The 12355-nt window shown below is 34.9% G+C and overlaps 1 protein-coding gene and 1 long non-coding RNA gene across 11 annotated transcripts in view; one reads left to right on the forward strand and one right to left on the reverse strand.

The window, feature by feature from the left end:
- The window catches only part of CPEB3 (cytoplasmic polyadenylation element binding protein 3), a 99442-nt gene extending 87418 nt beyond the window's left edge, over positions 1–12024 (forward strand). For all 10 annotated transcript variants that reach the window (XM_074830970.1, XM_074830971.1, XM_074830969.1 and 7 more), the window contains 3 exons: positions 305–419; positions 3179–3360; positions 6314–12024. In XM_074830970.1, the coding sequence (XP_074687071.1) occupies positions 305–419; positions 3179–3360; positions 6314–6541 (525 nt within the window). In that variant the 3' untranslated portion in view covers positions 6542–12024. The remainder of the gene's footprint in view (positions 1–304; positions 420–3178; positions 3361–6313) is intronic.
- LOC141925980 (uncharacterized) overlaps positions 1–12355 on the reverse strand; it is an 80449-nt gene that overhangs the window by 49379 nt on the left and 18715 nt on the right. The window lies entirely within an intron of this gene.

The raw sequence follows: 12355 nt of genomic DNA on the forward strand, positions 1-12355 counted from the left end.
AACGTTCCAAAAGTCCTTTCACAGATTTCTTATTATAATGGCGATTAGGGGCAGGGAATTAATGAGGTAGGAGTTTGCTATGATGAAATTTAACTCAAGCCTGGCCTCTAGAGGTGATAAATGAATTGACCACCCTTCTGTCAAACCGATAAGCTATGTTCTCAAACTTTTTTGGTGCTTATACCACCAATTTACTGCTTTTTCGAAGTTAAAATTATATTTTAAATATAGAAAGACTTGGCAGTTGTTTCTTAATTTTAATTGAGTTGTCAATTTCCTCTGCTAAAATCAATTCTTAATACAGGTGCAAATTAGACCTTGGAACCTAAGTGACAGTGATTTTGTGATGGATGGGTCTCAGCCTTTGGATCCAAGAAAAACTATCTTTGTTGGAGGAGTTCCACGGCCCCTCCGAGCTGGTGAGTAGAAGGAAAATGTAGGGCATGTAGAAGGGGGTTCCAGATTAAGCAAAAAAGATGAGAAAAGATATATAGTATATGTAAAAGAGCAGAAAATATATCCTATCTTTTCCAAAGATTGTAGCTCACTAGGTCCATGAGTGTCTTCCTGTCTACAGAATACAAACTGTGAACATTGTGTATCTTTTACATAGGTTACTAATTAGGATTTTCAGTAGAAACAGTTTTCCCCAAGTTTGCATAATACCCTAGAACTTGGCTGACTTTTCATAATGTATGCCATCTTAACCCTAACCCTGATTTGTTTGCTGAGAGGCAGACAAGTTCCCCTTTCCTTTGACTAGAAGACAACTTTCTCCCAGCCCCTTTCCAATCCAATTCCAACTGCAGCTCTACGATTTCTCTTTCCCTTTTTCTCAGCCCTAACCCTAATTTTCCCATGGAGCTATAGACAAGGCCTCTCAGCCCTTGTCCCGAAGAAAAATTTCTCCCAGCCCAGGTCTCTTGGTGGCCCCACTCTGTGCTGAAGACCACTTTCCAGACCCACTCCTAATGTAGCTCTTTTTCTCAGTCTTTTTTTCTTCACCCTTAACTCCTTTTCTTCACTTTTATTTGCAAAGCCATAGGCAAGACTCCCTAGCCAGAGGAAAGATTTATCCTAGTCCAGATCTCCTGGCAGCCCCCACTTTGTTTTGAAGGCCCCCTTTCTGCATCAGTCCCAACTGTAGCTCGACACTTTTCTTTGTCACAAAGCAAGTTGAAACATTACTCTTAACAAGGTCTTCTGGCAGCCCTGGTTTCTATTTAGTAGTCTCTGTCCATCCTCACTCCAAATCAGCTGCGTGTTTTCTCTTTTTCATCCTCTCAACCCTAATCCTAACTTTCCAGGGCTGTAATAGACAAGGCCCCTCAGACATTGTCTGGAAGAAAGACTTCTGGATCAGGTTTCCCGGTAGCCCTCACTTTCCTTTCGCAGCCACTTTCCACCCCACTAGAACTTCAGCTCCTCACTTTATCTTTCTCCTAACCCTAATTCTTTTGGGAAGCTGTACGCAAGGTCCCCCAGCCATTGCTGACAGTAAGATTTCTCCCAGCCCAGGTTTCTTGGCAGCCTTCACTTTCCTCACCATCTTAAAATAAGGCATAATTGTAAGAAGGTAATTATGTAAATAATAACAATTAAACACTACCTCATTTCTAAGTATAGCCTTTATAAAACTGTGTGTCATTTGGCCTGCCATAGATTACATTTGAAATGCATTACATTTGAAAACTGTTGCCTTTAAATAGTTAACTTCTCCAAAGGAGACAAATAGTTTCCAGTTTTTCTTGTTTGCAACTTTAAAGATGTGATACGGAAGTTTTTCGTAAGATGTCTGAACACTGCATGGTTTCCTTGCCCTGGAATCCTATGTATTCTTTGTCTATTGGCAAGAGTAATTTACTGGAACTACTACTGTAAATGTTTTTAAGCATTCCTGATGTTTATTCCATACTGTCACTTTCTGAGATAATTACAGAAATCATTAGAAAGCAGAAGAATCTACAAGTCACTACATTATGCTGATAGTTTTCCCTTACTGTTTGGAGCAAGAGTATTATCTGGTTTGGTAGAATGAGTCAGACATTTGTTTGCTCATTGCTGATGGACAAATTAGCATATGGTCTTCCCTGAATGTGACACACACGTTTATACAAACACATATACATACTCAATTTAAAAATTGTCTCTCTATATAATTAACTAGTGAGAATTTTCTGAGAACTACAAGGACTTGAGTATTTAGTATACCTTTTTCTTTTTATCTTGGATAGCTAAATTTTAACTTGCTACTGAAAGTGTTTTCACACATTACCATAAAAAATGGCTGACTTGGCAGGGCCAGTACAGGTCCCAGTATCTTGCTTTGTGAGGGTCTGTCCCTCATCCACCTGACAAATTTGTTTGCCTATCAACTTTTACACAGAACTTGGCTTGGTGACCACACATCTCTGCACAGTTTACATGCCTCTTTTCCACTTCCTTCAGCCTCTTTTCCACTTCCTTCAGTACTTTCCCTTAAGTTTCCTCCTGTATGATTCCTCAGCCATGCATTCAGTCTGTCTTATTTTATGAATGATATTTATAACTTCTTTAGAGTTATTCTTAGTGTCAGAAAAAGCAACAAACCATTTTAAAAGATCCACCATCAAGTTAATGTTCTACAAAAATACTGTTAAGTTGCATCCAAAATATAGGCTTCTTTTAAGTGTAATAACCCCTGATGTTTCACAAAATTTTGTTTCAAACACTTTCTTAATGTCTTTTCAACCTTAGTATGTACTTGATGCAAAATATCAGATTCTAAATATAGGAATATCTTTAAGTGTTCTTATATGTAAACTAGCACTAACAAGCCTGGCTGGACCTTGTGGACATCCTGAATACCTAATCCCAAATACCACAGTTTTCATTTACAATATGATAAATTCTAAAACAGTTGACCTGGTACCTACTTTAACAATGTAACTCTGCATTTTTTTCACACTTCAGTCACACCAAGTTTCTTTCTACAGATTCTGGGTTTTGCCTTTATATATTTTTACTATAATTCATGTAGGGTTGATTCAATCTGTTAAAACCGACACTTGGGTTTGCTATTTTAGACTTTGGAAGTCAAGTATGCTAAGGCAAACAGCGCTGTTTTTAATGCCACAAACCAAATGCAACACTATTATTTCTGTTAAATCTATAATATTTAACAATTGACTTTTTGCAGTTGAATTGGCAATGATTATGGACCGATTATATGGAGGTGTCTGCTATGCTGGCATTGATACAGACCCAGAGTTGAAGTATCCGAAAGGTGCTGGCAGAGTGGCTTTCTCCAATCAGCAAAGCTATATTGCTGCTATCAGTGCTCGCTTTGTCCAGCTCCAACATAATGACATTGATAAACGGGTAAGTAAAATGACATGGAACAGAACGGTTGTTACTCACAAAATGTACAAAAATGAAAAACATCTTTATATTAATATTGTGTTGGAGAACACTGTAACCTCTGTTCTTCAGATGACATTTGTTAATTGTTTAAAAGCTTATTTAAGCAGCTGAAGCAGAGTGAAAAAATGTATCTTAAACATCTTAACTGTTTAGCACTAAAACCAGAAAATAGTTGCTTGTAAGCTCGTTTGTTCTTGGTTTTGTTTTGAATTCTGAAGGTCAAACACTGTAGAATTTCCCAGCTTCTTTCTCTTCCTTTAGATATTTGCTTATTGTGCATCAACAGCTTTTAGTTAGTGGCTATTTATATAGTTTCTGGCATTTCTGCCATTATTAGGCAACATTTTCTTTCAGTAATGTGCATCTAGACTTGAGGTTCCTAAAACGCAGGTTTATCATAAGTATCATAGGTAATGCTGACCTCCAAGGTCTTGAGAATTATTTAACTAAAACCAAACGCCAATAGATGTTTGATAGGCAAAAGGGGGGAAAATGAGATGGTTTAGTTTAGTCCCTATGAAATCCTGGTTTCTAAAGGGTTTTTCAAGTATAGAGTGAAGTTAAGGTATTTACTGAAATCGGACTTGAAGACATTAAAAGAAAACATTACTTAATTTCCAAGATATCTTTCTTCCTTTAGACCTTCTGTCTTCATCTCTTGCTTTCATGTACAAACAACACCTATGTTTGAGGACTCAGCATTTAGAATTATTCAAAAGAACATACAGCATGCACTGCTGCTATGTATTTTTACAGTAGGGATAGCTTGTTTTCCACTTAATCTAATATAAATTGTTTCTTAAGAAGTCAGCTTGACAGGTATTGGGTGTGTCTATTATGTGCAGTATACATATAAAAACACACAGTTGCAAAGTCCAAGCTATTTTTACTTTCTCTTTAAAAATCTGAACTGAACTTTTTGTCAGATTAGATGAGGTCATGGAATTATAAGTCCTCAAACTATTTTTCTACGATGCTACAATACCTCATGATTTTAACTAAGACAAGGCCATTCCTAAATACTTCTTGTCCATTGAATTCTGAAAAATTTTATGGAGAGACTAAGAAGATTAATTTTGGAATCTTAATTACAATGTTGAACCCTTTGAGATTTCTATACCGGTCATGCTTAAAAACTTGGTTTTCTTCCTAAGCTTTAATATAGAGGCACAAATTATCATAGCTGGGAGTTTGTTCCATCAATCAGTACTTTTCCCAGTTGTTGATTGATAATTTAAGTTTACTTAATTATCTTTTATCTGTTTTTAAAATAGGTTTATCTGCAGGTTTGTATCAGTCCTTAAATACTAGTTTTTAAATCTAATAGATTGACAACCCTGAATTGTGCAGCGTACATTTTTAAAATCATTCCACTAGTAACCGAAACAAGAAAATGAGTGAGAGAAAAATCTATTTCAGACGTTCACAATTCATGCTTTGGAAATGTGAGTAGGTGGGGATCTGGAGAAGTGCTGGACATTGGACCTGCTTTCTTCCAATTTCATTTGAGACGGTGCTCTTTTATTTTACATGATACTTCTAATTTTAGTGGTAGGGCATCCGATACGCAGAATGGCAGTTATTCAGACTTGTTCCATGCAATACTAGTAGCACAGTATAATTTATGAAAAAATAAATTGGCAGTTCTAGCTGTTCCACAGGCAAGAAATATAATTCACTACATAAGCTTTACTTCAGATGAGTAACATTTGTTGAAATGTGATCAGGATAAGCAGAAGTAAAATTCAGCATAAAGCTTTTTGGTATAATATGTTTCTTGGTTTTCAACTTAATTTCTCATTCTGTGTTTCTTTAATACTGTATGTATTTAAGTGCAGTTACTGGAGTCAATTTTTCCTTGCAATATACAAATTTTGCCAGACTATCACTTGTGTAGTTACAGGAAAATTATTTATAATAAAAGTATGTATATTTCAATTTTTTCTCTCTCTCTTTTAAGGTTGTTGACTGTACTTAAACAACTTCATAAATAGCATCACAGAGCCATAAGAATTACACATGCATAAACTAATGATTTTCCCAGAATGAATAAACACTCAATTTAAATGTGTAGGCTTGATTCTTAGGAACAGACACACAGGAGAGAACTCTCATGTTGTCAATTTCTGTAATAGTATTATTGTGCCTACTCATGCATCAACATACTGTGGTGTTTGGCACAAGTGCTTTAAAAACAATAAGAATTCCAGTCCTAAGATGTTTTTACAACTGAGTGTAGGACAAAAGTCAGCAGCTCTCCAGCCTGTTTGTAATTGGTGGCAAGGCCATAGTTGGAACCACTATGAAATCTTACTATGTTTCTAGAGCTAAAAATCTTTAGATAGTGATTTTTGCCAGCATAAGGCAGAGTATTTAATACAAGTGCATTTAATCTTGTTTAATTTGAATCTTCTCTTCATTTATTAGTCTGGTCCTGAATATTGGAGTTCTCAAAAAACAAAGAACAAAAAAAAAAAAACTGGAAAAAAAACCCCTCTGAAACTCACCAGACCTCTGAAGTTTAGAAATATAATTTTGTTCTTTATCATTTTTCTTCCTAAATGCTGCTCTCACGCCCTGCCCCCGTAACAACTGTATTCACTTTCTTCGAGGTTTCTTAGACAGCAGCCTCGGAGATGCTATTTTTACTGTACTTCCATCTTAGTACTTTCACATACCTAACTTTTCCAAGAAATGTTGGATAGTTACCAAAGCACACCCTTCTTTCTTGAGATTTTCTGACAAGTAAAGTGGTTGGTATGAAAATTTAACTACCAAGCTCTTTGGGTTAATCCAGCATCAGTTGAAAACCTTCAGTAGAGTCAAAAGAATTCAAATATTGTTCCTTCTGTTCATACTTAGCAAAAACTATGTCATCTTCTTACAGTTATTTTTCTTCTTCTTGGTGCAGGTGGAAGTGAAGCCATATGTGCTGGATGATCAGATGTGTGATGAATGCCAGGGCACTCGCTGTGGTGGAAAATTTGCTCCATTCTTTTGTGCCAATGTTACCTGTTTGCAGTATTACTGTGAATACTGCTGGGCAAGCATACACTCTCGTGCTGGGCGAGAGTTCCACAAACCACTGGTAAAGGAGGGAGGTGACCGGCCCCGCCACGTCCCATTCCGCTGGAGCTGAACCCCAGGCCTCACCCAGCAACAAGTACTGGAGTAGATAAAATCGAGTGAAAAGAGAGCGCTGCCTCAGGGCTTAGTGTTCTGGAAATCTGTGCATTCGTCCTCGACTTTAATGAAGATATGGGTCTTTTTATTACTATTATTATTATTTACAGTCACATTACTGAACTCAGTGTCCAGTATAATACAAACCGGCAGAGTGTAACTGTACTGATTTTGCACTTTGATTCACACAAACATCTGCTTGGTACCTTAATTTCCTACACAAGACTTGTCACTAGTGACATTATGTAGACTGCCATTCTCATCAGCCTTCACTGGGTTGATGTGTATGTGATGAAGATTTTTTTATTATAATTATAATTATTTTTATTTTTAAACTGGAGCATGCACTTATTTTCAGAAATTTAGACTTGCCCCTAGCAGATGACTTACCAAAGGTAATATTCACAAGTAGGTGGCAGATGTAGCAAAAACTTAAACAGATATTCAGCAATCATTAGTTTGGGTCATTTAGAGTAGTAATAACCCTTAAAGAAAATAAGCCTTTAGTTGCTCTCCATTTTGACTTGTAAGGATGATACCTCATAAGCTGGATCAGACTTTTTTCTTTTGTTTTGCTGAGGGGTTTTTTTTGTTTGTTTTGTTTGTTGTTTTTGTTTGGGGGTTTTTTGTTAGGTCTTTTAGTGTTATGTAAATGTATGCTGCAATAGCTTTTGCTGCTATTAAAATGGTATTACTAATACCATAATACTCTATTCAGGCTAGGGTATCAATTAAAAAATGAATATGTGATTAAAATAGTGATGGCTGCTGAAAGGAGATCAGTATAGCATACAGAAAAGCTTCCAAGGAAGGTCAATATTTTTTGACTGCATGTTTACTTAATCAGGTTGCTGCATGCAATAAATTTTATATATGTCTAATATAAAACCTGCCCACAATGCACAAATTATGAATCTCCGTAGGCTACAAAATACTCAGTAACAAAAAAAAATTGATTACTGATTGGAGGAAGGCATGCCTCAGTAAATGTAATGCTTCTGAAATTAGGATCAGCCCATTACAGAATGACCTATATTACAACAAATATAAAAACTAGCTGTAGGATATTCTTAAAACAAATTTGTGGATGGTAGATGAAGTACTTTGCGGTGCTCTGTTATATATCGTGCAATTTATTTTATATAGTAAAGTGATTATGTCTAGTACTGTGATCAAACTTAACTGTTAAAGCCTCTGTATCCAACATTAACACATTTTTGACAGTTCATAACAGGTACATAAACAGAAATGAGCTCTTAGTTACAATCTCTCTCCTAATGCTTGCATCATTTATGTAGCTGCAGACCTTGTCCAGAAAACCAAAGAGCTCATGCTAGCGTACATACACTACCGATTAGATAGTCTGTCAAACTAATAAACTAGGCACATTTAAGAAAGTTAGGAAAAAAAGTGGTGCTAAAGAAATGTCTGCATACAAAAGTAACATGAGATGTCTGCTCTGTGGATGTGGCGTTATCTCTCTAATCCCTGGATGTATCCTGTGAAGCTTGAATACAATTAAGACCTGCTAACAGTGGACATTTTTTTAGCATGAACTATGGGGCTGCAGATAGCATATAAATATAAACACACTTGGTATACTAATGATTGTGAGAATGTGTACACTATTTTTTTTCTTTTTCCTCCTTTGTTTTTGCAGTTCTGGGGACAATCTGACTGGATATGACACCGCATAGTAGATTTAAATGTCCTGGGTTTTGTTTGTTGTGATGTCCTTGTTTGTGTCTAATTTAGTAAGTTGTTTTTCCCAACGTTTAGTTGCAAGTATTGGCTTTGAAAGGATTTTTTCTGTTTTTGGAAAAAAAAAAAAGAAAAAATAGTTTTTTACTGGTTTAAAATGCTTATTATAATTATCCCTTTTGAAGTTACTTCTGGGCGTTTTTGTGATATTGCTTTTCCCAGCCCAGGTGTCTTTTCTGTTTTTTTTTCATCTGTACAAGACATTTTGTTATGCACTACTTTTTGTATCTAGACAGTTTTCAACAGTCGGCTGATGATTTTTTTTAAAGAAAAAGGCATGCTTTCTGACTGACATGATCTTTTGCAATACCTCAATTTTGAAATATAGGAAAGAAAATGATATTTTCTAAGTAAGTTTATTCAGAAAAATATATATTAATTTAATTCTGCAAGAAAAATGATTTAACAGATGGGTAACTTTATTTTTTTCATGCTTATTTGAGTTTTTTTGAAAATGAAGAAGTTAGAGCTTTATAACTGTAATATTAAAGATCATAGCTAACCTACAGAAATCTACCTAATTATGTGAAAGAAGTAATCCTTTTTGAAGAAATACCCCTCTTTCATGTAGAAAAATACCCCCAGAGAGAAAGAGAGAGAGAGAGAGAGAAGCTGGAAAATGTACAATATAGCATAATGTTGGATTAAATCTAAAACAGAATCATCATTAAGAACAGGTGTAAACACAAACTCCATTTGGTGCTGAAAGTTGTGAATAGAAGGTGAAAAAATATTTTCCCTTAATTTGTATATTTATAATCAAGTGTGATTATGCACGACTGACCAGAATTGTGAGAGTTCTTCTGTTTGTATTTTTTTAAAGAGAACTTTTTTTAGTTTATTAAATTATGACATGCTCCCTTTTGTTTTGTAAATGAATGTGCCCCTGAGTTGTTAATATGTTATATTAAAAGAGGGTCCTTCAAAAAAAGTTATTTTTTAAAATATGGAGTTCTGAACTGCAACTTGACTAAGAAGCCCCTGGGTACAACAGGTCCTATTGTGGCCTTTTCTGATGTGAGACTTGAACTAGTCGATTTTTTTGAAGGCTAACCTAACCTCGACTATTTGTTGTTATGTGCAATACTGTTTGTACTGTTTGTATAAAAAAAAAAGAAAAATGAAAAGAAAAAAGGCATAAATCTTTATTGCAGATTTATTTTCATTGCAGACTTTAGACATTGTGATTCACTAAAATCATTTTTCTACTGTCAAATATGTACCTTTTCTTCATGCTGGTATTTTTTCAATAGTAATGTAGCCTTTGTACTGAGACAAATTTTCATTGTTATTTTTAGAAAGATTTTTTGCTAAGAAAAAAATTAAACATATTTACATATTTTTCATTTTTATTTCGTATTTTCTTTAAGGAGTGCTTTCTCAACCATTAATATAGTTGTTTCTGGGAGAGACTTTCATATCTGGTCAATGTCATTAATATTATTTTGTATTTTTACTTGGAATAAATTAATTTTATGATGCTAATTCTTTAAAAGTTTATTTTTTTCATTTTCAGTTATTTTTGAAGCTAAAATCTTTGTAATATTGTTACTAAAGTGTCTAGTTTTTTGAAATGCAAAGCTTTATGTATTAACTTGCTGATGTGGTTTACAATAGTGTGGCAATGATGAAAATGGTTGGTTATGTAAAGTGATTGGAAAATTGTAACAAAGAATTGGGCAATAAAATGACAGAATGAAGCAGAAAAAATGTGATATTTTGAAAAGCCTTTTCCTTTATCAAAATGATTTAGGGAGATAATAGGGATGTCACAGTACCAGTTCGCTGTCTAGATTTATACACCACCAGTGTTGATGAAATACTATTGCCGTTATAAGGAACTAAATCTATTGAAACAATGGGTTTTTGACCCTGCCCATTCAGCATAATGCTCCATTACTTTTCTCGTCATGAACTCAACAAACTCTCTTTTCAGTAGTCTTAGATTGAACCTCCTAAAGTATATATTCTTCATTGTATTTTGCCACCGTGTTATTTATTTAATTAAATTGACCCTTTCCTGCACAACTTCCTTCCTGCATATGTTTATCAGTGGCAGCATGGAGCAGACTGTAGGTACCCACATCATTTTCTAACGAAGTTACCACAGTGTTGGTGGCTGCCTAGTTAATGCAAAATAATGTATGTCCATTTCCTGGTAGCAATGCAGTAACCCATATTGCCACCATGTCTGAACATCTGTTCAGCTTCTTTGTCTTTCTCCGTTCTTCTCTGCCTCTCTTGTGTCTTTGTCCTTTTTTTCTTTTGTATTGGCAATACCAAGTGCCAGTATCAAACACCTTTCACTTCACTGCCATTTACATCACCTTTGTTTCCCTATGCAGCCAGAAGAAACCCCTTCCTGAAGCCAGTGACTCTGTTCTGGCACCTGAAACAATCCAGACTAAAACTGGTGTTGCGTAAACAGGGCATGCAATGACTTTCTCTAGACAAAACAGTTACTTCAACAAGTTATTGATGACCTTTTAGACTAACTTACGCTAGAGTGTTAGAGTGGCTCATCTGTAACTTGCGGAAAGAAATGTGTCCAGAGTTGGTCTATTGTGTATCCTCTGTGTGTTCAGTTCTGTAAGTAATGTATAGACTAGATCAAATAGTGAAGTAAAATTTAGACTCAAATTAGGTACTACTGGTTGGAATGTACGCAAATTGCAAACAAAGGAGATTAAGGAATGAAGAGGGAATAAAAAAATTCCTGCTAAGTGGTACAAAGTTTATGCTTATATTTCTGCCTACATGCTTGTATTTTATAGCCTGCTAGCAAGGCATGGGCTAAAACAAATTGTATTGCAAACATGCAGTTAGCAAATAACTTTGCTGATTTCACTATCTGTTAGAGTAGTAAAAAAAGAAAAAAAAAAAAAAGAAAAAAAAAAGGCGCTTAACTGGGAAAAGCTCCCATGTTAATATTTCAGTATTGTGACATCTCTACTTGCAAGGTATGAGTGAAAGATTAGTCACAGATTTGTAGAAATGTCTCTTTTGTTTAATCTGGCTTGTATGTAGTTGCTTTTATGCTAGTTTGTATGATGTCAGCTAAACCCTTTTTCTTTTCCTTCCTTTCTTTCTTTTTTTTTAAACCAGACAAACTTCTTAATCTCTGCTGCTATAGTGTTCTATCATACCACAGAGTATTTTATATTCATGTTAGTGACTACTCTATACCCCAAATGGGTAGCTGGTCAGAAATCACACTGGTCACATAATTCTGACACACTCAAATTTACATGAGAAAAAAATTAGCAGTAAGTAGAAAACCAGGGTGCTAATAAGAGATAATTTTGGCTCCTTTTTTTTTTTTTTTTTTTTTTTTTCCTGGACGTAGTTCTGTTGGGGTATAAAGTATTAGATATTTGTAATTTTACTGTCAAAATAATGGACATAACTTTTAGAGCATTCACAGCTAAGATCTCTGTACTTGTTTTTCAACTAATTTTAAATGTACTGTATCTTTTATTACATGTTCTCTTAGATTGTTTTTGCTAGTAATTCTAACAAGGCTTCTTCCTTTTTGGCTTGGACTAATGCTTGTATGGAACTGCAGTACTGTGACTAAACATGGAGCTCAATGCTGCTATTGCTTACAACTGCTTAAACTTTGTAGTTTGGACTTTATTTTTTTCTGTAATAACTTATTAAATATAGTTGTATGAAGTACTGATATTTGTCATCCTTTGCACATGCTAAGGAAATCTTGGGATATGCATGATGGGAATGCAAACTAGCTACAGAACCCCCAAATTTTGTACTGGAAAGATGCTTACACTAGATGAGGTTAAGCAAATACACACCTTACAAGCACACAAACTATCTTTTCTAGTTATTTTATAATACAAGTATATGGTCCACTTATATTTTCTCTCTAAAATGGAAGGGCCACCCTTGATAATTATGTTAAGCTGAAGATAAATACAAAAATAAATACTATGGAAATATTTCTGAGAATGTAGTTTTCCCCACCAAATGCAGTTTCAAGAGCCTTGAAGAA

Source organism: Strix aluco, chromosome 7 (genome assembly GCF_031877795.1).
Source record: "Strix aluco isolate bStrAlu1 chromosome 7, bStrAlu1.hap1, whole genome shotgun sequence".
NCBI classification, from domain to species: Eukaryota; Metazoa; Chordata; class Aves; order Strigiformes; family Strigidae; genus Strix; species Strix aluco.